This window comes from Podarcis erhardii (assembly GCF_964252035.2).
Source record: "Podarcis erhardii genome assembly, chromosome: 3".
In the NCBI taxonomy this organism is placed as follows: Eukaryota; Metazoa; Chordata; class Lepidosauria; order Squamata; family Lacertidae; genus Podarcis; species Podarcis erhardii.
The window spans coordinates 85,440,561-85,466,469 of record NC_138507.1 but is presented as its reverse complement, the minus strand read 5'-3'; the positions used below and the strand labels follow the sequence as shown (position 1 = coordinate 85,466,469).

Here is a 25,909-nt window from a genome sequence, read left to right as displayed (position 1 = left end):
TGAAACTCATCATTCTAACTTGAATTTCTTCAGAATCCAGAGTTCTGTGTGCATGCCCACACATGCACATAAGCACACTTAAAAATCATGATCAGTCCTATTTTTTTACTATCTTTGAAATACAGTATGTTTATATTTATTTGTAGTGGTCAAGTATTTATGAGAGATTAGTAGTAAATGGGACTGTGTGTGTGTGCGCGCACACATTGGGAAGGAGACTCAATAATGTCATAAGTTGTCCTAATATCAGGACAAGTTTACCAGTATCACAGTTCCTCCATGGACTGAAGACTCCTGAGATATATTGCTCCACATAAATGTGGACAATCAACTTATCAAGCTTTTTACCCTAGTTTTGCTTGGCTGTGTGTACTAATAAAAAGGTAGCATGATTCCCTGTCCCCCCGCCATGCATTCTAATGTGTAGGAAAGGTTGAGGGATTTATCTAGTAGTCAGTTTCCTCAAACACTTACCACATGGTAAAGTTAAGTTGCTTGCCTGTATTTAGCCCTGTGCTGATGTCAGCTGCGTTTCTCGCAAATTTGTGCTGCAATCTCCTACTTTCCCTCTCTCTCCTGAGCTTCTGTGCTCTGACCCCAGCTGCTCTTTGCCACAAACAAGTTCCTTTTCAGAGTTTTGACAGCCTCCCTCTTTCATGTGAGGAACTAAAGAGGTGCCTGCCCGAAACCTGGAGCTGCTCAAGGTGCATAAGAAGAATGAGGTCAAAGTTGTTTCCAAGGAGACAGACCTCTACGTAAATAACTAGTTTGCCTCCATTCCCTGCCTGCAAATAATCACACAACACTTTGAGCTGGCCAATCAGGATCAAAGCTATCCCATCTAGAATTCACCTACTATTCCTTCTTGCTCCTAAACCCCCTACCTGGGGTTAATTTCAACTGGGGCCATTTGCTAGTCCTGCTGTTGAAAGGTGACTTCTGGCAAGCAAACACGTCTCAAATCATGCCTACCTGTCATCCTCTGATTTACCAGTTCAACTCTGTGCCAAAATTGTCCTTTAAAACCAATGCAGTGTAGTGTTTAGAATGCTGGACTAGGACCTGGGAAACCAGAGTTCAAATCCTCACAAATCCATGAAGCTCACTGGATGACCTTGGAGACAGTCACTGTCCCTTAGCCTAACCTACCTTGCAGGGTTGTTTTGAGGATAAAATGGGGAGAAGGAGAACCATGTACACCACCCTGTAAGGTCTGAAACAGGATACTGGCATGTGAACATACTCTATATCCCCTTATTTCTCATTATTCATAAAGTGCCTAGAGTTATTAGTTGCTGTACAGCAGAGACTGGGAACCATTTTCAGCCTCAGAACAGATCCCCTTCTGAGCAATTGTCCGGGACCCTCAGGCCAGTCATGGGCAAGGCCAGAGGCAAAAGCAGGTGGAGGAAAGAATGAGAATCTTACTTTTGTACAGTAGGCTGGTTCCTCTACTCACTCACTCCTTTCTTACCATCCTCTATCAAGACAAGCAATAGCATTCAAGGACACATTCCAGCACGGCAAAAACACTAAACAAATTTTCAAAATACTAGGACAGACAAAGTAGGGCCAGTGAGAGGTGCAAGCTGGGGAGAGGGGATGTGACCTGAGGAGAGTCCTGGGACCACATTTATTCCCTGGGCCTGAGGTGCCCCATCCCTGCTGCACAGCTAGAGATCCCTCTGAGAGCTGCTTTAGGCAGTACTATCTCAAATGAAGCTCTCTGCAGCACTTTCTCAGGACTGACTCCAGGGCTGAAGAGTCACTGGCCCAAGTAGCTCCATGTGGGCTGCCTCCTCTGTCAGCGTACCTTAGAAGGCTGATCTGGCCATGGTGGCAGTGCACTAAGGAGCACCAGGTGCGGCTGTGCCCAGCCACCCTTTACATTTCCCATCATGCACCGCTCAGGGGTGCAGTAGAAAATTAAAAGGATGGCTAGATCCAAGTGCTATGACTGGGGCAGGGGAATTAAGTGGGCCCTCTCAGGGCCTAGGTAGATGCTCAAGGATCCCAGCTGCCCTGCTCTTCATCTGAAGGGACTTCTGACAGAATCAGCAATCCCTCTTTTTGTTGCCATTGTTAGCATTTATTTCATTTATGAGTCACTTCCTGTGAGGCACCCTGAAGCAATATACAACACAGCATTTTTGTTTGTTTTCAGAGTGCATGGGAATGGCTTCTCCTGAGGGTTGCTTTCCCCATCCCATGATTTCTCACCTCAGAGTCCAGATGAGGGGAGGTTAAATATATGTGGGGGAAACCAGTTGTTGAGTAATCTGTTTCGGCCAAGAGCAGGAGAACCCTGGTTTGAGTGACATGAGTGCCCACCTCCTTCACTTGTAGGAGTTTTCCTGGAAGCTTTTTATATCCAGCTGTGAGCCACGGCTTGCCTAAAAACACAGGAAAGAGCTTTGGCCTTCTACAGAGGCTGCCCACGGGCAAGTGCTGTGTGTGGTCCACTCTCCCAAGCCCAGCAGGCCGGAAGTGCTGGATTTTCCTTGCTTCCTTGCCCTAATCCCCAGGCTTCTGAGAAAGCTCTTCATGTTCCCAGTGCTCTCACTAGCCTTCATCGAGCAGCACCCTGACGGCCGAGCTGCAGAGATGCAACGGCCAGGTGGAAAAGAACAAGATCTGCTCTTGTTGCAGCCTTGGCACAGGGCTCCTGGCTTGGGCCCGCCTAGTGAGATCGGCGTCCGTTGCCAAAGGAGCGCAGGAAAGTGTCCGCTGGTGCTCCACAAGGGCTTGTAAATATTCCAAGTTGAAGGATATTAAGTGCTAGCTTCTTTACCATTAAAATCACCACTTGGAAGTGAACGTTAACAGCTCATTTACTGCAACAGTTGAGGCCAAGAGCTTCTGATCGATTTTTTGAAATCCATGCTTCTGGAGTCCTTCTCTCCCCCACAGGCTGATCTAGGGGCACAGTGTTTCTGGGGTACCGCAGCAGGTGCCTCAACTATCCAATGGAAGGCAAAACATGGGGTGGGGTGCTAGATTTTGGCACCACACAGTGTGCCACTGAAATTTGAGACATCCAGGTCCGCCACAGCACACACCCCCCCACACACATTGCTTGCTAACATGGAGAGATTTGCTAACAGGAGAGATTTGTCTTTCCTCTATATCTCCTGTTGGATTCCCTTTCCTGGGCCAGGCATGCTCAAAATCTTCTGCATTGAATCTTCAGGCAATAGGTTTCCAGACACTTGGACATGGCATTGTAGAGCTAACATATCATCTACAATAATTAGGTTTTGTGTGTGTCTGTCCTGTTGTGGTTTCCCAAGCTACCATTCATGTTCCTCTAGAGACCCTGGATGTACAGGCAGCACAGCTACAATGGACATGTGTACGGTTTTGTTTGGTGCCTGCAGGCCACTCCCTCTCTCTGATGCAATCCTTCTCTCAATTTGCTGTCCACGGAGCTATCCTAACACAAGGTACAACCACTTAAACAAGGGGCCTTAATCACCTTAAAGGACAGTATATCTATGGGCCAGAACGGCACCCGCCCACAAGGCTAGGGCACTGCAGTCTCTCCAAGCTTTATAGAAATAAGGGGGAAAGAACAAGAGGTGGCCAAGTGCCTTTGCAAAAAAAATAAAATATTCTTCACACCATTCCTTTCTCCTCAAGGTACTTTTAGAAGCTGGAAGGATGACCGAATTGTATGGCCTCAAGGCTGTGAGTGGTGTGAGAGGGAGGAGGTGATGCCCAACCTGGCAAGCCCTTCCCTGCCTTTCTTGAGTCAACCCCTTTCTTCATTAACTCCAATACAGGCTTCTTCCAGAGTTTAAGCCAGCAGGACAACTTTGCTGGAATCCAGCCCACTGGCAAAGTTGCAGATCGCAGTAGGACTGGCAGATAGGAGTCTGGGAGTTCAGCAGGGCTGAGGAAAGAGCTTTCCTGCCACCTAGTGGCTTCTGGATAAAAATCATAGTACCAAGAGAAATTGAACACTATTGAACACTAAAAAATAAATCAATCCCTGGGAGGAGTAACCTTCTGGTAAACAAACAGCCAAACTTGCCCCACTTTACCTACAGCTTTTCTCTTCTTCTGCCAAAAGGTGTAAAGGTTACACCTGTAATCTTTGACATTGATCATATGCCACATTTTTACTCCATACATGAAAAATCTTTTTTAGCATGGTAGCAATCTTCTGGAACTCTCTATTTGTATCAGGCACACACCTCTGTTGCAGTTTTTTAATGCCTGCTTGTGTGCATTTTTTTATTATTTTACTGAATATACCACTTCTGTAAGCCTCTTAAGACTTTTTTTTCTTGTTATATAAACGCTGCTAAATAAATAAAAGGCATGTTGACATCAAGATACTAGGTGTCAGTTGGCAAACTCTTATATCTGAACTTGGAGTTACAGCTGTTATTATATATTTGGTTTGCAATGCAACTTGCTTTGCATCTACCTCAACAAAAATAGTTTTAAATTCTATTTATTTTGCTCCTATTGGACTGCACACAAACTATTTCTGGAAAATACCGGTTTTCCCCAAATATATAATGCACAGAAGAAAACCTGAAGTTTATAGAAGCTTTCTAAAGGCAGGGAAAACTATTTGGCCTGCAGGCATATATTTATTCTTCTGTTGGTTAATGTGTAGATCAACATTTTCTATATACATATAATAAAGATGTCAGAATGGTGTCATGCTGCAGTTTACTTAGCCAGACAGGTGCTGCTGCAAACTAAAGTGTGATGACAAACTGGACTCTCGAAGCTGCTGGGCCATTGCAGCAGCAGACGATGGGGGAACTGGAGATGAAGCCAACCAGGCCTACCAAATTGTGGAGATTTGGCTTTGGAGAGGGGTGGTGGTTAGCAATGCAAGCAGGTGGTTAGCACTGCATTGTATGGTGTGTGTTAAAGTATTCCGTAGATGTTTGAAAGCTTCCCTTTCAAATGACTCCTAGTACGTGAATTTGCTCCCAATAGTTTTTTTTAAAATCATACCAACACCCACACATACATAGTTTGATATATATATCTCTATTTATTATTTCACATATGTCGCAAATCAGACTGAGGAGGCAGCTCTGCTCTCTGAGCTGAAGTGGTTATAATCGCAGCCAAGTTCTGCAGGAATTCTAAGGCAGCAGGTGGTTGTGGGTCCCTGCAACAAAGCACTAAGGGCACGAGCAGCCTGGATATAGACAGGGGCCATGAAGGGGTTTGGGCTGGTGATAGGGCAGGAGGATATGCTGCATGTGGGTTCCTCACAACGGAGGCAAGAAAAGACCCAGAAGCTGGAAATGCCCTCATGGGAGTGAAGAGTATGATATAAGACAGGAAAGAATGAGAGTACATGGAAGACCTGTAGAACAGGCATAGGCAAACTCAGCCCTCCAGATGTTTTGGGACTACAACTCCCATCATCCCTGACCACTGGTGCTGTTAACTAGGAATGATGGGAGTTGTAGTCCCAAAATATCTGGAGGGCCAAGTTTGCCTATGCCTGCTGTAGAATCTGAACTCACTACTGTTGCTTTTTGAAAAATCGAATTTGGCTGCATCTCACCTAAGCATCTCCTTTCCATTAAGCGGCCTGGGTTGTGCAAAGCTGGCTTGAATGTACCCTTCAGAAAACTCCCATTTTACATTCTCAAATGGGTAGGGAGTTAAGCAGCATGACTAAGGGCTAGACAAGTGAAGAATGCAGCATGGGAATTTGGCAGCCAGAACATTTTCAGTTTTCTTTTGGCAAATTTTAAAGAGAGATGGGGGAGAGATTAACCCGGGAGTGCATTGGCAGTGTTTGGAGAAGCCTGCACATGGAGGTGGCAGAGTAGGGCTTCTAACCCTTATGCCTTCAGCACACGCCTCTCTATCCTGCTCTCAGAGGTACTTGACCTCAGCCCAGAATGGATACACAAAACCCTCACATCCATGTTTTGTTTTATTTGCAGCTTTTGCCTCTGACCTTACTAGGGCATCAAAATCTCAGCCTCAGAAACAGAATTTATGCAAAGCAGACTCCCATTTTCTTAATCTGCCCAGTTTAGCTCAGGACACCAAATTCAGAACCCCCTTTCTTGGGCCAAGTGCTACCTATTACAGGTGCAATCCAAAGAATAACCTCCCTACCACTTGCATCAGGTATTACAACTGACACCAAAATGAGGCAACTGCAATGTTTGTGTATCAAGCAATAACTCAGGTGGCTTTTAAGATCTTCCCTTTCCCCATCTCATACAGCTTTGCTATATTAGGACTCTACCACACCCCACTTTTCTCAATGACGTTTTTAATGGAGAGTGGAGATTCTGATCCATGCTAAAGTAGCACCAAAGGCGGGCAGTTGTTCTGTACTAGTAAATCCAAAGAGAGGCAGCCATTTTGGGAACACGTCACAGTAGAAAACCAATCCTGCCTCAGGCTGCCTACAGTGCTAGGCTGGAAGGCTTGCGGAGGGCTGGAACTGCAATTAAGTGGGGATCTTTGTCCTCACCACAGGAAACCGATGGAGAGGTATAAGAATGAAAGAGGCAGCACTGCATTCAACTACACTGTAGCCATTAGCATTAATGAGCAATCTAAGAGCAACACACTCCCCATTTGTATCTATTTTTCCACTCAGAAGGAGGAGAAAGCTAAAAGCATAAAAAGGACTTGGCCAAGGCCACAGAGCAAGTCAAAGGCAGGCATGGGAACGGTCCTCAGAACAATGGACATCACCCTTTGCTTAGGCTAATCTGTGTATTTACTATACGGTTTTAAAACTATTGTCGGAGTGCTCCCACAAGGCTTGTAATGATTAGGCAAGCCTGTGCTTACAAATCCAACAAGAAAGCAATGCCAGGTGCTCCCAGCTGCCACTAACCCAGCAGGTGCAAGGAGCCAGAATCCTTCATTCTTAACTTCTTGATCCTTTCACCTGTTAGGGGTACTGCATAAAGTTCATGTGACACTTGAGGCAGCCTGCGGGGTCCTCCCCAACTCTTGAATGCTTTGGTTTTGCTTTTTTAAAAGGGTTCTTGCCTAAACATGTAACAATGAGATTGAAAGCACTGCCACAGTTGTGATGTTTTCTCGTTTTGAAAATTTGGCCTTTAAAAGCGAGAATTACTTATTCTGAAAACTGGGTCCCAACGATGCAAGAACTCTGATGCTTTGGGTAGCTGAAGAAATGTGAAGTTATCCAAAGCCCTCTTCTTTCACCAGTGTGCATGCAAGCATCAAGGAGGCTGCAGTGCAGTTCTGAAGAGACTAGTGTGCAAACAGATAACTCTCTCCCACTAATGCCAAACTGCTGCAGTTCAGTGGTAGACAGTGTCTGCTTTGCATGCAGAAAGTGTCAGGTGCAATCCCCAGCATCTCCTAGTAAAAGTGAGAATATACTTGGAGAGCCACACTGCCAGTTAGTGTAGAAATGCTGAGCTAGATGGACCAAGGCAGTTTCCTATGTTCCTGTGCCTCCAACCTCCATGGATGTTCTGTGCAAAGCGAGAATAGTGGCACTTGTGGGCAGTGGGGCCTGTTATTGGTCTTGGAAAATCACTGACTTCACCACCCTTTGGCACCAGCTCTGGAGGTCATGCCATCACTGCAGAAAACTCTTTGAGAGTTAAATTAAGGACACAGATCCCTTTTCATCCTGCCACCGAGTTTACTAGAGAAAAGCAGAGCAGGGGATCTTGCAATGCTCAGAGCGGCAAGAGAACAAGCGAGATTTCTGTGCAAGATCCAAATTGCCAGTAGCCAGTGAGTACGGAGAGGCCAACCTTTGAGAAGAAGCAACACAACCCCACCCCTGCCTCCTTTTGATAACTGTGAAGACAGGCAGGCCCCCTCCTGGCAAAAGGTATAGCTACACTAATGTCTGCATGCAATGGCCCAACATGCACCCATGCGCTTCTCTCACTACCCCCTGATTGCCTAAGTGCTGCTGTTACCAAAAGCCACACTCACAGCAGGATAAGAGCTGTTCCTTCTCTGCCCAGCTCCCATAGAAGAGCTTTTTGATCCCCCTAAATAAGTGATGTAAGGGAGCTTAAATCACAGGGTACCGACTGTGTCTGTTTCATGGAGGGGGGGGAAATGGAAGCAGGCTCTGAGCTTGGGAATGAGGAGTTAAGAGGAAGAAATAGGGATAATGGGCCATCCTAGGTCAGTCAGCCTGACGTAAGGGAGGCACTTGGGGCAGCCCAGTCCAAGAGGGTCGTCTCAGCAAACGCCTGTTTCTTCTTTAGCCGCACATTGTGAACATCAGCCACTGTGAGGGAAGGAAAGCAAGAGTGAATACACTTGTGAGGGCCCAGAAGGTAGATGAAGAACTGGACCATAAACTGCTCCCCCCACCACCTCAATCTGACTCAGGCGTGGCCCAAGATATTTGGCTACCTGAGGCAAAGGACAAGATGCTACCCTCCCTAATGAACTCTACTGGATTGGCAGTTGAATCTTACTTTAATACTGTCCTCCACCACGTCTGAGGACAATAGACTAGATGAGGAGCTGCAGAGCAGGCTTCCAGCAGAAGGGCATAGCTAAGGGACACAGCAGGAACAGCCAGGGAGCTGCCTCCACTGTCTCCCTACATTTATTAGCTGTCTGAGACTAGCGCCTCACTTTGCCATCAAACTAACAAGGCACTAGGCCTTGGACCTTTATCTTCTCTTCCTCCTTTATTCTCCATTTTCAACCCATCACCAAAACACAATGGTTCTCTCCACACAACATGGCAAAAACACGGGCTATTCCTCTTCACTCCCTGGCTTCATTTCCTGCCACTTCTCCCCATCTAGCCTTCTGCTGTCAACCTTCTCATCCCTTCCAATTTCTCAGTGGCCAACCTTTCCAATGAATAGTTTGGTGCAATCAATTAAGTGCCCTCTGCACATTTAACGCATGACAGGAGCTCCGAAAGGGACAGCAGGGCTGCAATATTGTGAACGCACTTTCTGTCACCTGTCAAGTCCTGCCTCAGTTTTCTTACCTCACCAAGGTTCATCACAGCACTCCCACTGCCTTCAGGATCCAAGCTATTGAAGAATCCTACAGAGTTTTAAGAGAAAACACAAGGTGATCAGTCATTGAAAGGACTTCTGTTCCATCTGATCTCATCAAGATGGTCCCTAAGGAAACTTACAAATTAGGGTTGGAGCAATCCAGACCCCTTTAAATTTATGTTTTAAATACAAAACAAGTAGGCACTATACAAACATATCTAGGGATGGAGCTCCACAGGCAGACCATCACTTCCGAAATGGCCTGTCCAAGGATGCCTGGAATTGGGCCTCAGCTAAATCCCGTAAGCACTGAACTGATCTTCAATGGCTTGTAGGCACAATGAATATTAAAAATGCCTACTCAAAACATTTCCTTGCCTGTTGATTTTTCTTGATGCATTCAGTTGGCGGCCTGCTGGCCAGTGTTAAAATATCCTTCTTGTCATAGCGGTGAGCTATACATGGCTCTTGGCTCCTGACTTATAATGTTCCTACCTAAACCCTGTCAAAATGAGACTTGCCCTTCAAAACCTGGCAAGGAGTTGGTACACTGAGAATCTGTTATATACCAGGAACCAGGATACGTTACATCCTTAGGCGAAACACCATCACACTTCAAAAGCCAAGAGGGGCTCAAATTGATCCTCACTGTTGGCAGAATCTCCATTACAGCAGAAACACTGACAAGCCAAGTGTGTGGGGTGTTATGTCCCCTCTGAGCCCATATAACCACTACCAGAGGAAAGTGATAACCTCTAAGATATTATCTAAGGCCTACCACAAGCAGCAGCCTGTCTGGAGGGAGCTACTTCCTCCCCTTTCTCCCAAGGAGAAACCCAGCTGAAATTAATAAGGAGTGATAGCTGTGTAGCCGTTACCTATACCCCAAAAGAATAGTTTGTCTGGGATGGCTGTTTTACACAACCAACTGCCACCAATAGAGAAATACAAGTGTGTGCACTTCAGGCCTAAAGGCGTGTTCCTACACGACGTTGGGCAGACTGCCCAGGGAGATGGCTCCCTTCTCAGGCCCAGCTCCAGAACCACTTACTGAACATCGTCTCCAACTTGACTAAGCAACAGACAAAGTTATCAAAGTCCACGCCCAGTGACTCGTCAGCATAACGTGCCACCACCACTTGGTGCAACTTGTTGTCCAGTTTGAAGCCTGAAAAGGTAGAAATGGGAGTGTTAAACCAGCTTGAAAGAAATGGAGGCCTTCTCTGCCTTAATGAGGTTCAGCATAAGAGTCAAGGCCAGAAAAAACAGTTCAATATTCACTGCACGCCGGGGGGTGGGGGAAGAGTGAAAACTTGTGAAGAGAATAGGGCACAGGACCATCTTTGGCTGATTGTATTGGTCTAAGATTGCACCTATATTTACCACACAGATGTTGCCAAATGTCCTTCCTGAATTTTTTTAAGAAAAGGAATGCTGAAGGAGAATTTTCGTTCTCAAGTCACAGAATATTTTTTTCTACCCACGTGCAGTTCTGATGAATTGCTGCCAAATCCAAAGCTGTTCCAGTAAGGGTATGGCACTAGAAACTAAAGGCCAAACTGCTTCCACACAGGAAGTCTGAGAAGAAAGACCATCACTCCTCCTCAGATGGCATTGTTTAGTGGTTCTGTGTTCAGATTCTGAGAAATGAATTCTGCCCCCCCCCCCAGCAAAAAAAGCACTGGATAGCAATTAGAAAATAATGCTATTGTATGAGACTGGCATGGATTCAAAATACATAGCACAGTCAAAATGTCATGGTCTGCAGCCGATAAGGATCCCAGCAACCCACCACCAAAGTGTTTGGAAACATTCCCTTCCATGCTTACCACATGTTTCCAAAGCCAGGCGCATCTCATAAGAGCTCATAGTGCCTGACTTGTCCAGGTCATGCTGGCGAAAGACATTCTGTCATGATAGAGAAAGAAGATGATGCTGAGGTTCTGCTTCCTCCACACACACTCTCTTGCCATCCTTAAGCCCCTTCCTCCCACTGAAGGTTCTGTTGAGAACATCTCTCTCTCTCTCTCTCTCTCTCTCTCTCTCTCTCTCTCACACACACACACACACACACACACACACGCCAAGTCTGCTTCTCTTACCAGCCAGGTCCTAATCTTGTTCCACAAAATCTGAAACTCCACAAGGCCCAGGCGAGCACTGCCATCTTTCTGAAGAGCAGAAGAGTCAAGGGAAGACATTAAGTGCAAAAAGAGGACTTCTAATCCTCCCTATTGGGGAGCGAGTTGAATAGAGGAGGAAGGTGTAAGCTCATTAACTGCTCAACATGGCAGAAGATAGAAACAAGAAGCCTAGAGATAGTGTTGGCTGGATTCCAGGTTCACCTCACCCACCCTTGTCTTCCAGTTGGACACAAGACAGCCTAATGCGTTTGCAGTTATCAGTGCCACACATCTGCCAGCTTGGAGCGGCTGTACTTCTGCACTGCTCTGTACAATTGAGTGAAACACTCTATTTAAGCACGAATAGCAGGGAAAGGTACACACAGCTAGGAATTGTGCACTAGGCCACAATGACATTGAGTGAATGAGATATACACACACACTTTCACTTCCAAAAAATAAAGAAGAGGGGGAACGGGAAATGAAAAGTGAAGTAGAAGAGAGGGGAAAGAAAATTTACATAATGATAGTGTTCTATTTTTGCAAGAAAGGGCTAGCAACAGAAAATATTTCTCCATATTTTTCATTCCAGTACTGAAAAAACAAGGCCCATCTACATCTAGCAAGGATTTTAAGAGGATTTCAAGTAAAAAGAATGTGGCAACAACAGAAGAGATGGGCATATGCTGGCAACAGGAGCGAGAAACCTGATTTTTAAAAAATGTATTAAATTAAATTAATTAATTTTTATTTGTACAGTGGTACCTCAGGTTACGAACTTAATTCGTTCCGGAGGTCTGTCCTTAACCTGAAACCGTTCTTAGCCTGAGTCGCGTTTTCGCTGATGGGGCCTCCTGCTGCTGCCGGCATGCAATTTTCGTTCTCATCCTGGGGCAAAGATCTCAACCCGAGGTACTACTTCCGGGTTAGCAGAGTTTGTAACCCAAAGTGTTTGTAACCCGAGGTACCACTGTATTAATTTGGAAAACTAATAAAAATAATTTGGAAAAGAAAGAAAGAAAAAACAAGGCCCATCTCATGGTACATTTATCTTGTTGGCTGAATGCTCCCAAGATCTTGACACATTGAAGTGTCTAATGTAAGCACAATCAGACAACTGGCTCCAAAACACAGCTCACAACACACACACTAATTACACACGTGTATAAAGAGGGGCATTGCAACAAAATACAGTTGCCTAATACACTTCTGTGAGCAGTGGGGCCATGAGTAAGCCAGAGAATCTGCATTTAACTAACAGATCGGCTCCCACAATATCCTAAAAATTGCAAGTTACAAGAAGTCTCTGGCCTGCTATAGGGCTAGGACAAACTATACACAGAGAGGCTGCACAATTGCAAGCAACCGCCTGCCTACAACTAAGAGGAATAAAGAGGCAACTATCTCAAAAGTTGTCCTACTCTGCATTCGTAAATGATGAACACATCATGAGGCCACAGGGGCTCCCTCCACATAGGTAATGGTATACACAACTCCCATCCCTGACCAGAAGCCATGCTGGCAGGAGCCGATGGAAGCTGTAGTACAATATCTAAAGGGAACCATGTTAGCATCTAAGAGGCTCTTCTCTCCCTCCTCACATCTACTTGGAGAAAACAAACCACAATTCCTTGCTTTTTGGTATTTCCAAATCAGTAAGCTAAGCACAAATCTTGGGTTTTGGGGAATGAAACGAAGCATGATCCCTGGTGCAGACTTACATGAAGTCAGGGATAACCATTAACTACAGCTTATTGTGGTGTTCAAACTTGGTCAGTAGGTTTAAGCTATTAAGCTTCATACAAGAACACTGCGCACTCTCTCTCGCAAAACTACCTTTGCCTGTAGTTCTATGATATGAGATTTCTATCCTTGCCCCACTTTCTTTGACCAAGATAACCCTCCCCATTTCTCCCTTCTCAGCAGAAAGGATACATCCATCAGGTTGACCATGTTACGGCAAGAATCCATGCTGAACCCATCCGTCTTCAGATCTTTGTCTGGCCGAGGGAGGAAAGAGACACACTGTTATTACACTTGGATGTGATGTTCAGAGACACCCACAGCATAGGCCAGGAGTCTGAATAAGAAGCACTTACGTCTGGCAATGACTCTGTTCAGAATAGTTCGGAGCTCAAAGACACTGATTTCCATGTCCTGGAGGAAGGGAGAGAAGGCAGATCATTAGAAGAGCATTGATTTCAGGGGTCCAAAAGCAGCTCATTCCTAACTCCTCAGGCTCTGATCTCACCTTGGACAGCCTGTCAATGCATAGGAATGAATGGATCACTCTATCTACAATCCATGTTGATTTCACATACATGTCTATTCATAAGTTCACTGTGCCCTGTTTCCACACCAATCTGCAATTCTGTTTGTTTTTTTAATCTACAGCAAAATTAATATTTAAATATGTATTTTATTCCAAAATATGTATTTAAATGCATTTTGCATCAATAAATGGGTTTCTAAACATACAAAACAGATTTATTTACATGTTTTGGTATACGTTTTTTGAGCCAAGAATGGCATCACAAAATTCAAAGCATTGCTTTCTGATTTGAAACTCAGTCCCAGGTCCGTTTGTATCAGAATTCAGAAACTAAATTCTTCAAGCATCCCTAGTATTAAGAGATGGTTCTGGACAACACCGAGGAAGGCTAAGTCACTGAAGTAGTCATGGAAATTTGTCCAGACTATGAGCACTTCAGCCTCAAATTCATATTCCAATGAACTATTGCCATCTTCCTCCAGAGATCACAAGCATGCTTCTGTTCAATGATATTTATCTATTGTGCTTCCCCTCAACTTTCCCTCCATTCTCCAAGTTCTATGTGCATGCCTCTGTCACCCTCATTTCATCTCTACAATACCCCTGTGAGGTAGATGAGGTTGAAGGAAGGCGACTTTGGGGCATCCCTCAGAGAGGTCTCTGATTCAAGTGAAGTTCTCTTTCTACGGTGAACAGGCTCCTTCGACACCTTCTCACTTCCACATTGTCAAAGCCACTGGCGCTACTTTACCTGCTAGCTGCACACAGCACCTGGGGAAGAAACTGACAGGAATGCTGAGTCACAGTACCTACCTCTCCTGCAAGCTGCTGGAACATGTTCTTGAAGTTTTCGTCCACGTCATCCTCAGATATCTCTTCCTGAGGAAACAAAAACCATGACCAGCAGGTGAAGCACTGCTCTAATTTCCCCTCTAGTTATCTTCAAAAACCACTGACAGCATCTTACACACTCCCATCATTAAATGCTATCTTCTCGCTTTCCATCAGCTGGCTTTCTCCCTTCCCTTAATTCTCCATGCTTCATCCCATCCTGTTTTAACCAACAAGGTTTATTTAAAATGTAGCTTTAAGAAGGAGGAACATTGGCGTGAAGGGACATTAGCCAAATGCTCAACAAAGTATTTTATTATGTGCAGGTGATTTATACAGTAACCCAAGACTACAGTATATTACTGCAACATGCTTTATGGGGAGCTGTCCTTGGGACTCATCTCAAAGCTTGATCTAGAGCAGATTGCTACAGCTAGATGGATAATGGGAAAAGGCAGGGTTAAGAGACCTGCATTGGCTTCCCCTTTCCTACCAGGCCAGGTTCAAGCTGTTTGTACTGGTGTACGAAGCCCTGAGCAACTAAGGCCCAGGATACCTTAAGAACCACCTTGCCCCTTTATGTCCCAAGCCAATTACAGAGATCACCCCCCATGGACCAAAGTATTATTTATTTATTGCTTCCTAGCCCAACTTTGGCGCTCAAGGTGGCATACATCTCTCCCCCTTTAATCTCCACAACTACCTTGTGGGGTAGGCTGAAAGGTCAACCAGTGAGTTTCACGGCCAAGTGGGAATTCGAACACTGCTCTCCCAGCTCCTAATCCAACACTGGAGTCGAATGTAGCGAGCCCAACTCTATGGAACTCCCTCACACTAGAAATCAGACAGGCATTGTCCCTGCTAAGCTTCACACATTTAGTTAGAACCATTTTGTTCCAGGAGGCATTCGCACCATGAATACTTGTTTCGGTATTATCATCTTTGATGTTTTAAATTTTGTACACTGTATTGTTTTCACTTTTTGTAAACTGCTTTAAGACCCAGATACAGTGAAATGTGCAGAATACACACACACACACACACACACACACACACACACACACACACACTTAAATGCTCTCATAAATAAGTCAGAATTAAAAAAGAGGGAGGTTTGACACTTAAAACTGCCCGTCTTGGGTTGGAGTGTTACCTCATCAGGCAGATCTGCGCTGATCTCCTCATCCAGCTCCCTGGGGAAGAAAGAACAATGTTAGGAAAGCCTCTAGTTCTTAGAAGATGGAGGGCCTGGCAGATGGGCAAGATGGTAGGACACATCTCCACTTTGACTGTCCCCATTCAAGAGAGCAGTCCCAATGGATGTATCTGGAAGTTTGCTGTGCAGCTCACTCAGGCAGCAAAACATGGAAAGCCACTGTGAGGATAAAGACAATGGGTGGAATAAAAGTCAGGTCCATTCCTCAACTAGCTTTTGAGTCTTTTGTCCAACATCTAGAGCTCAGATGAGTATCTTCTGCTTTTCTTAACCCCCCAAAAGTCAATTGGCATCTTTACAGAAACGTAGCTGAGTCCCGAGGAAAGCTCATACACCCCTTACAAAGACCTAGGAGATGATAGTAGCTCACACCGAAGGCATGGACTCACTCTGTGTCTGACTGCTTCTCCGTGAAGACGCGCAGGATGAAGTCTGCTTCCTGGTGAGGCTCAAAGGTGGAGGGCACGATGATGTATTCGCCTGGGGGAAGGCGGATGTGGTTGCTCACCTCCCGCAGATTGATAAAGGTCTCTGAGCGCGCCCGAGACTGGTTCCTCAGGAAGAATTCCTTCTTCAGGTGAATACTCTGGCAGCCCTGGTTCTGGAACAGGAAACAGTTCAGGTATATTATACAGGGCGGCAAAGGGGCAGCCCCCTCCTTCATCTGATGACAATGGCCTAGGCATCACATGCATATCTAGAAACATACAATCACACCATGCATTTAAAGCACTACAATCCCACTTTAAAGTCTCGTGAAGGCATCTGGCAAACCCATCTAAAATCATGCAACCACCACACATTTACTGATTTTGCTTAATTTGTTGATGCATCCAGTGCAGAATTGCCCCCCCCCTTTCTGGCTTACAACCTATACAGCCTGGACCATTTGGTCTGCAGCCATCAAAGAGCTGTGCACAACATTATGGGTCTCTGTTTGCATCAAGCAGGAGGAAGGTACACATTTCAGATTCCATCCAGAACAGGGAACAGCACTCTGTGGCCTCAACCCATTTCATTCTCACACACAATTCAGTAATGGGGTTTCGGTGGCTCAGGGCATACCTCCTCAGGAACCTGCACACAGAGAGAAAGCAGGCAAAGGTTAGGAATGCGCTCCTATTAAGTGATGATGCTCAAAAGGGCACACCAGGAAGCCACATGGGGTTACCTCATAGACTGCAAAGCCAATGGTGTGCATGTCTTCCCCAGCTTTACGTGCTTTCCGCCGGTGCTTTTGCATCAAGGCCACTAAGAAGCTGCAAGCCAATTCATTGTCGTCTGGGTCGTCATCCTCTTCCAAGAGCTTGATTTTGAACTGGGGGTTAATCCAGAATGTAGCTGCAAGGGGGAGAGGGAAGATGGTGCACAATCTTGTGTTTGTTTTGTACTGGTGTGTAGTGACTGTATACCTAGATTAACTGTTTCAGTTTGCTACGAGTCAATAAAAGCCTACAGTCAAGTAACTAGCCTCACAATATACTACAAGGTTATCAAGATTTGAAAGCAACCAGTATTCATCTTGATTTCCTACTTCTTCCTATCTTTCCTCATCTATTTCTTTTTTTAAGACACTACAGTGGTAACCCAAGGTAGTTTTCCACAACTAAGGCATCCAGAGAGGGAGACATCAGGCTACAAATTGTGGCTCAAACAGAGGCTCCAGGATGGTGAATTTATATATCACACCTCTGCAGAATGTGGGAGTCACTTTACTAGTCCATCAGCACCAAAGAGGGCGGACAAAGAATAGGCAGCAGCTGTTACCTGGGTGGTTCCTGCAGCCTCCTGCTGTGCTGCCTCGGCGCCAGGTGCCCTCAAACAGGGTGGTATGCCATCTGCTCATGTCATCCTTGGTCAGAGCATCGGGGGTGAGGTTGCAGATCTCCAGCCTGGAAAACTCACGTAGAAAGTCTCGAAAGGACATCCTGCAGGGACAAAAAGGTATGTTGAAGTCACAGGGCAGAGAGGAGAATCAGGCAGGGCAAGCGCAATGCTGCTCGAATGCTTAAAGAACCTTGAAGCCAAAAGAAAACACTTTCCACACCTACTCTTTGAACAACTTTGGGGTACAAACAGAAAGGAGCTATGGGTGTTTTGTTTTGTTCTGTTTTTTTTTTTAAAAAAAGAGGCAATTAATTGGCATCAAACACGTCTGCATATCCCACTGCAGAATTAGGAATTATTTGGGGTATCTGCATGTCTCTCTGTGTGTACACACCAGGAACAAACAGTGCCACAAGTCTCAGAACTCACCAGAATTCACCATCTTCCATTCTCAGCTGCAGTTCTTCCCTCTGATCGGGGTCCACTTCGTTCCACTCAGAAGAGCTAAGATAGCAACAGAAAGATAGTTACGCTGTGCATCCTCCCCATGTTGTGTCAGTTTGCATTTCTTAGTGCAGAAAGTATTGATCTGATGTGTGGAGATCTTTCCTATTCTAATTAATTCAAGAGGGTTCTTGAAGCTTCTCTGTGTGAAAGAAACAAGCAGAAGGTTCATGATGTTTGGGTTATTCCTTCAGAGAAGCTGAGTATAGCTGGTTTAAACTGGTTCTGTTATCTCTTCTTCAGGGTCATGCTGACTATAATAAGAGGCCCAGAAGGAGCCTGGGTTTCAATTATTCTTTTCCTTCTGGTGTGGTGTTCTGTACACAGTATGCTTAATGTTAAGGTTTAGAATTATTATAAGTTTAAGTTAAGTCTGCTGCAACTGGATTTCTTATGGATAGTGCCAATCCTGAACATATTGCATTTGTGACCATTTTGCTCATTTGTCTTCAGTAGCAGTAAAGCTCTGCTGGATGAAATAAAATTGCCTCTGGTCTATTTTTTGAGAATCCTGCAACGTGTTTAAGTTTTTACTCTGCTAACTATACATTGGAATCTACTCTGGATCAATATTGAGTAGAATTTTAGTGACATGTTGCTCCTTTCAGTTTTATCTGGTAGCAGCAAAGGGCTGTGGTAGAGGCCTATGCTTTGCATTCAAAAAGTCGCAAGTCCAGTTCTCCCTCCTGTCTGAAACTCTGGATAGCTGCTTCCAGTTAGTGTAGACAATTCTAAGTTAAACAGTCCAATGATCTGACTCTATTAGGCAGCTACCCATGACCCTAACCTGATGTTTCATTCCAGCTCATGGATGAACAGATTCAATCATCATCATCATCATCATCATCAAATATATAACATTGGTATAAAATCAAACAATAATTAAATTACCTCCTAATAACAAGTCCGTATCAAATTAAAATCTAATTAGATGGCTAATTGGATCAAAAAGCACTGTGTTAGAAAGGAGATGGAAATTCTACCTGTGATGGCTTAATTGCACATGCAGATCATCACCTGATGCTCAAGTCATCAAGTGATGGCACATGCATTTGCGAAACATTTTTTTAAGTGTCACCCGGATGCATCCCAAATGGGATCGCTATCAGATGTCACAGTTGGGCACGGCACCCACTAATGTCACTGCAGGAACACGTCCAACCCACCTATCACTCCAGGCTCCAGTCCACTCCACTTGACCCCAGGGATTCCTTATGCGAATGAGCGCTTCCTGCCGGCCACGATAGTCCACCTGTCAAAGTTAAGGTATTAAGACAACTGACACACATGGCTAAAGCCCTTGAATTGGTCTCCACAGCCCCTTGAAGAGAAACTCACATTCTTCAATCCTGTGACGCTATAGGCATGGCCCTTCACCAGTTTCTTGAAGGTAATGGCTTCCATGTCAAATGCACTTGTGATCTGAAGAGAGAGGATATATAGCACTGGTCAAAAGGCTTAACCCTCCCCTCTCTCCAAAAGGCAACGGACTAAAATGGCTGCTAAACACAATGTACCAGCAGCAGTTCACAGCTCGGTGTTGGTTCCTGTATATCCTAGTTGCCTCAGTGAAAAGTTCATTCACAATGTTGAAGAGGCTGTGAACTCTTACAAGCCCGTTCATTTCAGAAGGATGCAAAAGTCATGGAGTAAGGCTGCGGGCATTACAGCATCTATGTCAAAAGATGCTCAGTTTCCATAGGTTCCACAGGAAAAGGGCCCTTTAGTGGGTGTAGGCTTTGACATTTGGAAAACTGTTACTTGGAAACTTGACAGAGAACTTGGGTGAAACATCACTGGGAGTGCTGACGACATCCAGGTCGATTTCTTTACTTTTTCAACAAGAGAAGACCAGCTTTTCACATTTGAAGGCAACATTCTATAGCAGGGATGGGGAACCTCCAGCCCTCCAGTTCTTGTTGGGGACTACAACTCCCATCATCACTGGCCACACCGGCTGGCCTGATGGGAATTGGAAATCAACACTATCTGGAGGGCTACAGCTTCACCCATCCCCATTTTACAACATAAAGCTATTCCATAGATTAGCTGCAAGCTATTCACCAATTGGCCACTTGTATTATTCAGAATACACAAACAGTGAAAAGTAAACACACGGAAAATGTACAGATTAGTTCTGGCCCACTAGATCATAATATATATATGGGATGTAGCCCTCAGTCATTTTTCTGGCTTACTTGGCACTGCTTTTCTCCACAACAGTATGGAGTGTGAGGGGGGATGACTTATTACAACTCACAAATGGACATTTATAGAAGGTCACCCTGTGGACAATGTGTGAGCAGGCATGCAGGGCAATAAGAGTGGGCGTGGAGAAAGGAAAAGCTGTTGCGTAGGAAGCTTGGCTCAGAGGCATTCCTCCTTCACAACTTGGCACCATTCCATTTCTCTTGCTTAGACTGGTGTGCACTTGTGTGTGGTCACCAATGTTGCTTTTCTCTCCTCGCATTTTAAAAACAGGAATAATTAAAAGATGTGTGTTTGGCAAACATCCCAGACAATGGTCAGTCAAGCATGGATCTCAGACCAGCAGCTGACTAATTTGCACATAACAAGACTATTCATATGCCCCTGTTTTGCACGTCATTGTTTTCTAACTTTTAAAAGAACTCAACTAAAGAGTAAAAGAAAATGGCAACCTGAACTGTACTGTATTTGCCTGAAACAGGGTGGTTGTCCGTACACTTTCCTAACACAAGGGGGCACCAACCAAATGTCTCTTGCTACAGATGAACGTGAGAAAAGGAACTTCACATACAAACAGAGACTTGAATTAACATTTGGGCCTATTCTACTGTTCTACTCTGACAGGTTTCCATTGACCGAATCCCTGGCCTCAGAACAAATATCAGAGCCAGATCAGGGAAGCCAGATCTCCCTCCGCTGCCCCGCTTTGATTCCACATCTGGAACATCCCACAAGCTCCCTCTTTGGGGCACTGCTTACATCAATGGAGCAGCCAAGCAGGGATCCCCTCTCAAGAGCCTTGGAAATGATCCTGCACAAGTCGCGAGGTGGCTTCTTGAGATCGTACATCTCTGCCACGCCACCAGTGAAGTCCTCAAAGCCCTCTGTGGTGCTGCCCCCCGACAGGGCCTCATAAGAGCCGTTCAGCCTGTATGGCAAAGAGAACTGGAGGTTAGTAGGCTAGCCTTAAACCTGGCCTCCTGGAAACCGGAAGGCCCAGTTACAGAGGGTGGTGAGTTGAAGAACAACGGAAACAAATCCAAACCAGGGTTTGCTGGGAAAACCACAAAAGGGCATAACCTGTGCTGAGGCAGCACTTACTTGGCATAAGCTTTTTCCAGCAGAGCACTCCAGAACTCCTGGCACTCTGCTGAGTGCACAAACACCAGCTCTCCATCCTTGGTTGGCAGCCGATCGTCAATCACTACATCCACCCATTCACCAAACTGCCAGATCTGAAGAATAAGAAGTCGGAGAATAATAATGAGGTAAGGCAGAGTAACATAGCAAGATGGTCCAGTCAGAATCAGATCATCACTCCATCTATTATTATTATTATTATTATTATTATTATTATTATTATTATTATTAACAACAACAACAACAACTCAATCCTCCTGAAGAAGCCTGCACCTTCGGTACTGCTGCATCGAGATAGGTGCTCAGGCTCAATAGACTCCACCACTAAACTGGAAGAGGACTACACCACCTTAGTAAAATATATATTGCCTGGCAGTGGCTTTCCCAGGTCTTAGATGTTCTTCCCCAGCTCTACCTGGAGATGCCAGGGCTTGAACCGATGATGGTTTGCATCCAAAGGATGTACTCTACCACTGAGCTATGAGCTTTGCTGATTGGGTTGAGGTAATGGGACAGTAGACATTAGGTTCAAACAGGGCAACTATCCTTTCAGCAATAACTCCACTTCTTAGCCAAGGCTTCCTCTGTTTGCAGCTTTACATTTTCCATAGCTTAGGGTCCCATCCACCTGTGAGACAGGCTTTCCTTTGAAGCACTTTCTGTGGGAAAGATGAGCCTTACCTGGAAGTGAAAGATGCCCGCATAGTCCTCCTGAAAGCTTTGTCCATGGGGTACAACCCTGTGCAAAAGTTCCTCATTGAGAGTCAAGGAACCAATAGCAGCTAGCAACCAGCAGTCACCTGATAAATAAGGAAATAGATGTCAACTCAGGCTGCATTCAGATGTGGGGATTGCTGAACCAGTTTTCCTGGTGACACTTTTGTCCCAGTTTCTGACATTCCTTTTACACTGCATTACTAGCTGCATTATGGAACAGTGGCTTTTTGACTGATAGACTGCCCAGGTCACACTAAATTCCACTCACTCCCATAAGCATAGTGGTACACAAACGCAGACAGCAGACATGTTCCCACAAGCCCACCCTTTATGCTCATCTACGCTACGATTCCCCCACGAAAATGGCAGGAAAGAGTAGTTATGTTGGCATATCACCCCAAATTTCATCCTCCAATTCCCCCCCGCCCCCCGTTAATGGTGTTGCAAACGGATTTTCCCTGGAAGCAATTAATAGGGGAATGAGCACTAAAGTTCCGCTGCACTTCCAGAAGTGTTATGTTATGTGAAAGATCACATAAACTTTGCCGGGGGGCGGGGGGAGGAGGGGGAAGGAATGAAGTGCTGTCTGAATGAAGCCTCAGTTTCCCAGTGGACCTGGATTCCTAATATCCTTATTTCTTCTCTAGGTTTTCAGTATCAGCAAATTCCTCATCATCTGAAATCACCAGAAAACTTGTAATATACTTTCTTGCTCTTAAGATTCATTTATGGTGCCTCCAGCTTCCCTCTCAATCCAAGGAATAAACACACATTACTCACCCAGAGCCCCCTGGCAGATATCTGTCCTTGTAGCACCTCCAACAATAAACTGGGGGTCATCCACAATTTCCTGCAAAGAGGAAAGAAAAATGGAATATAAACTGTGGCTGGGTTCTTCAGAATACTCATACACACATAGTGGGAGCACTGAATACACAACATGAATGCAACATCCTTAAACGGAGACAGGCAAAGACTGTTATGGCTCAGATCCATATAGTGTTCCTTTCTCCCACTTCAGTGCTGCTCTTCTTTTTAATATCTCCTGCCCTCTCTGACCTCCCTGCTCTGGTTTCTTGGGTTATGGGTTGGTCTAAATGTATTCTGGAGGGTTTAAGAACACACACACAAATCTTCGGATTCTTGCAACTTTCTTTTCCTTTATTTTACTGTGCATGCGAGAAATGAATACAATGCACAAGTTCTTTGTTGAGGACCTATTTTTGCAGTGCTTTACATAAAAAGTTGAAGTGCCATAACAAAAAAGGAGAGTGTTTTTACAAAAACAAAAACCAGCAGAATCTAGAAACTAAATCTAACACATTCAATGAAGTATTCTGTTACTTGTGAAAGCTTCTGGCCTTAAAGGGAGACTCTATGTTGGAACATCTCCTGGTTCAGTTTAGCACTGAAGTACAGTAATGAATGGCTGGCATCAGAGTTCAGTTGAGCCAGGCAGCTGCAGTGCCATTTAAAGCACAGGTGGCCAGTTCAGGCAGATGCTGGCAATCTAATGCTGATAATGTAATGCATTTTTGAGCCATACACTATGACTGTGTTTTGTGGTGCCCTATTTTCTGACCAGAAATCGTTAGTTTTAACTTTAGTTTGGGGAAAATCCTTGATATTTGAAGGTGCTCACACACTTTTAAATTATATTTCTGTGGTGTGGGGATTACAGATAGGCAGCGGAAGCAGAACCTGCAAAACCTTATGGCTGCAAAGAGGTTTATACTTCAAGGCTGGAAGCATAAACACCCACCACCCACCCTGAATATCTCATTGCTCTTTCTACATGTGAACAAGTAGACATGTGAATAGCTTATATTAATATACATGTTTAAGTCAGGATTGATTGTCTTAAAAAGATTAATGCGAGCAGACAATGTTTTCTTCTTGTTGAATACCACCTATAATCTCAAACAAGTTTTACTCAGGGTAGACCCACTGAAATCAATGGACCCAACATAATCATGTTCATTAATTTGTACTCTGAAAAACTTAGTTGAATACACTCCCATCTATCCATTTGGGGTTGGGGAGAGCGGGAGAGATAGCTGGCTAACCTGTGGCCCTCCAGATGTTACAATTCCCATCAGTTCCAGCCAGCATGACCAATGGTCAGAGATGATGGAAACAATAGTCTATCAACATAAGGTGTGTACCAAGTTTACAATAAATACCATATTTTTCCATGTATAAGACAATGTTTTTTGCTTAAAACTTTTAGTCAAAAATTGGGGGCTGTCTTATAACCAGATGGTGAATGTTCAGCGGTTCAGGATTGAGTGCAGGCTGCCTGGACTCGGGTTCAAGCTCGGACTCTGGCGCAGATGGTCTGGGCAGGATTTTGGGCTCTGGCTCTCGTGGCCAGGCTTGGGTCTGACCCAATTTCTAAACTTTGGGTTCCAAAAATTAGGAGTTGTCTTATATGTGGGGGCATCTTATACATAAAAAAATACAGTAAGCAAGCCAGCATTTTTGTCACCTTATAATAGATGGAGAATGTGAGAGAGCAGCTTGTTTAAGGCTGTGAGTCCACAGCAGACTGGATATCATCATCTATGATTTGGTCCGCACTAGCTTGTGCAGATCTCATATGCTTGTATCAAATGATTTCTTCCTATGCCCTATTATGGTCTACTTTTTCCTCACCAAGAACCAGGCCATACCAAAGCTTAGAGGGAGACTTTGCATATAAATGTTGCTACATACCCCAAACCTTGAAGCAAAATGGACAACCCTATTCAACTAAATAATGGCTCCAAAACATGGGCTTGTGCCATCGATACACAGGAAGCTGCTGGGAACTCTAGAGAGCTCTATTGTAGTGAATATTCAAGTGCGGAAATTGGTTGTCTGGCATTTCTCCACCCCTTTTGCAGACTAGACGGTCTTCTGCAAGCTCAGATGCATTTGAAGTTGGGCTGGATCCCAGAGTCAACTAAAATTTATTGAAGGGGCAAAGCAAGAGGTCCAAATGAGAAAAGCGGGACTAATTAGAAGATGGATAGAGGCCACCAGAAGCAAATAATAATGATAATAAATGCTACAGTTGGATCCATGAACAAAGAAGCTTTTAATAAAAGCTGCTAACAGAATGCAGAACAGCAGGTCAAAGTGGTCCTCCGAGGGTCCCTTCAAGCCAGGTACTCACCGAAGGACGCATCCAGCGAACTCCACGGGTTTTGGAAGAATTTGGCCCCAGTTCCTTGAATCCAAGGACTGAGGGGATGGCAGGAAACTGAGGGTCCTCAAACAAGGTGCCGCTCTCCAGACATTGCTGCTTCAGGGTCTCATAATCTTGGCCGAGGTACTTAATGGCATTGTTGTGCTGGCCCACACCCTCGGCCCGCAAACGGTTCCATTCTAGTTTGGCAGCCATTCCTCCAAAAGGCATCATGGCACAGCAAGCAGGGTGCGGGCAACGGATACCTCAGCAACACTCCTAAAATCCAAAATAAAAATCCATTGTGAGATGAGACACAGATTACTGAAGCTGATTAAGGGTATCCAGCATGTGCATCTATGTTTTTATGATTATACATTTTAAAATTCCTGTCTTGCCTTTCAGGTAAAACAAGGAAGTGCAATATCTATTTATAAGATATAGTTTGGAAAAAAAAAACAAGCCAAAGACTGAAAAACAGTTTAAAACAGTCCTAATCGCCATGGCTAATCAGGAAAAACCAAAACAGTAGTACTGTCTTGGGGGGGGGGGGGAATTCTCCATTTTGTTCTGCATACTGGGGAGGACAAATCACCAAATCGGATATATTCTTCCAGACTACAGGGGGCAATGCATTGACTGAATAAGCCTTCATGCTCTTGTGAACAATATTTGTCCGTAGGTTGAACTATGTAGTTGGGTGCATTTGTCAAAGATACTCCCAGCCATTTATATGCCCCACTGTTTCCACAAGGAGCTCAGGATCACACACAGAGAGAGTCCTCTCATTATTCCTTCACAACAACCCAAGAAATAGGTCATTCAGTTTCATGCCTTCTGTCAGCTTGGAGGCCAAGTTGTGATTTGCACCTGGGCTCCTCCACACATGCGAAGACAAATGCGCCACACTGGCTTGCAGGCCATGCCATA

The 25,909-nt window shown here is 44.8% G+C and overlaps 1 protein-coding gene and 1 long non-coding RNA gene across 4 annotated transcripts in view; one reads left to right on the top strand and one right to left on the bottom strand.

Moving 5' to 3' along the window:
- The window catches only part of LOC309338751, a 565,035-nt gene that overhangs the window by 91,041 nt on the left and 448,085 nt on the right, over nt 1-25,909 (top strand). The gene's annotated exons all lie outside the window — the stretch shown is intronic.
- CAPN11 (calpain 11) overlaps nt 6,282-25,909 on the bottom strand; it is a 30,391-nt gene continuing 10,763 nt past the window's right edge. For all 3 annotated transcript variants that reach the window (XM_081857614.1, XM_081857613.1, XM_081857615.1), the window contains 21 exons: nt 24,968-25,258; nt 22,591-22,660; nt 21,775-21,893; nt 21,055-21,188; nt 20,713-20,881; nt 19,084-19,167; nt 18,912-18,997; nt 17,671-17,745; nt 17,182-17,342; nt 16,586-16,755; nt 16,480-16,491; nt 15,804-16,015; nt 15,352-15,391; nt 14,181-14,246; nt 13,195-13,252; nt 13,031-13,095; nt 11,075-11,143; nt 10,802-10,880; nt 10,024-10,140; nt 8,960-9,018; nt 6,282-8,236 (listed from right to left, as the gene is read on the bottom strand). In XM_081857614.1, coding sequence (XP_081713740.1) covers nt 8,210-8,236; nt 8,960-9,018; nt 10,024-10,140; nt 10,802-10,880; nt 11,075-11,143; nt 13,031-13,095; nt 13,195-13,252; nt 14,181-14,246; nt 15,352-15,391; nt 15,804-16,015; nt 16,480-16,491; nt 16,586-16,755; nt 17,182-17,342; nt 17,671-17,745; nt 18,912-18,997; nt 19,084-19,167; nt 20,713-20,881; nt 21,055-21,188; nt 21,775-21,893; nt 22,591-22,660; nt 24,968-25,213 — 2,118 coding nt within the window. In that variant the 5' untranslated portion in view covers nt 25,214-25,258 and the 3' untranslated portion in view covers nt 6,282-8,209. The remainder of the gene's footprint in view (nt 8,237-8,959; nt 9,019-10,023; nt 10,141-10,801; nt 10,881-11,074; nt 11,144-13,030; nt 13,096-13,194; nt 13,253-14,180; nt 14,247-15,351; nt 15,392-15,803; nt 16,016-16,479; nt 16,492-16,585; nt 16,756-17,181; nt 17,343-17,670; nt 17,746-18,911; nt 18,998-19,083; nt 19,168-20,712; nt 20,882-21,054; nt 21,189-21,774; nt 21,894-22,590; nt 22,661-24,967; nt 25,259-25,909) is intronic.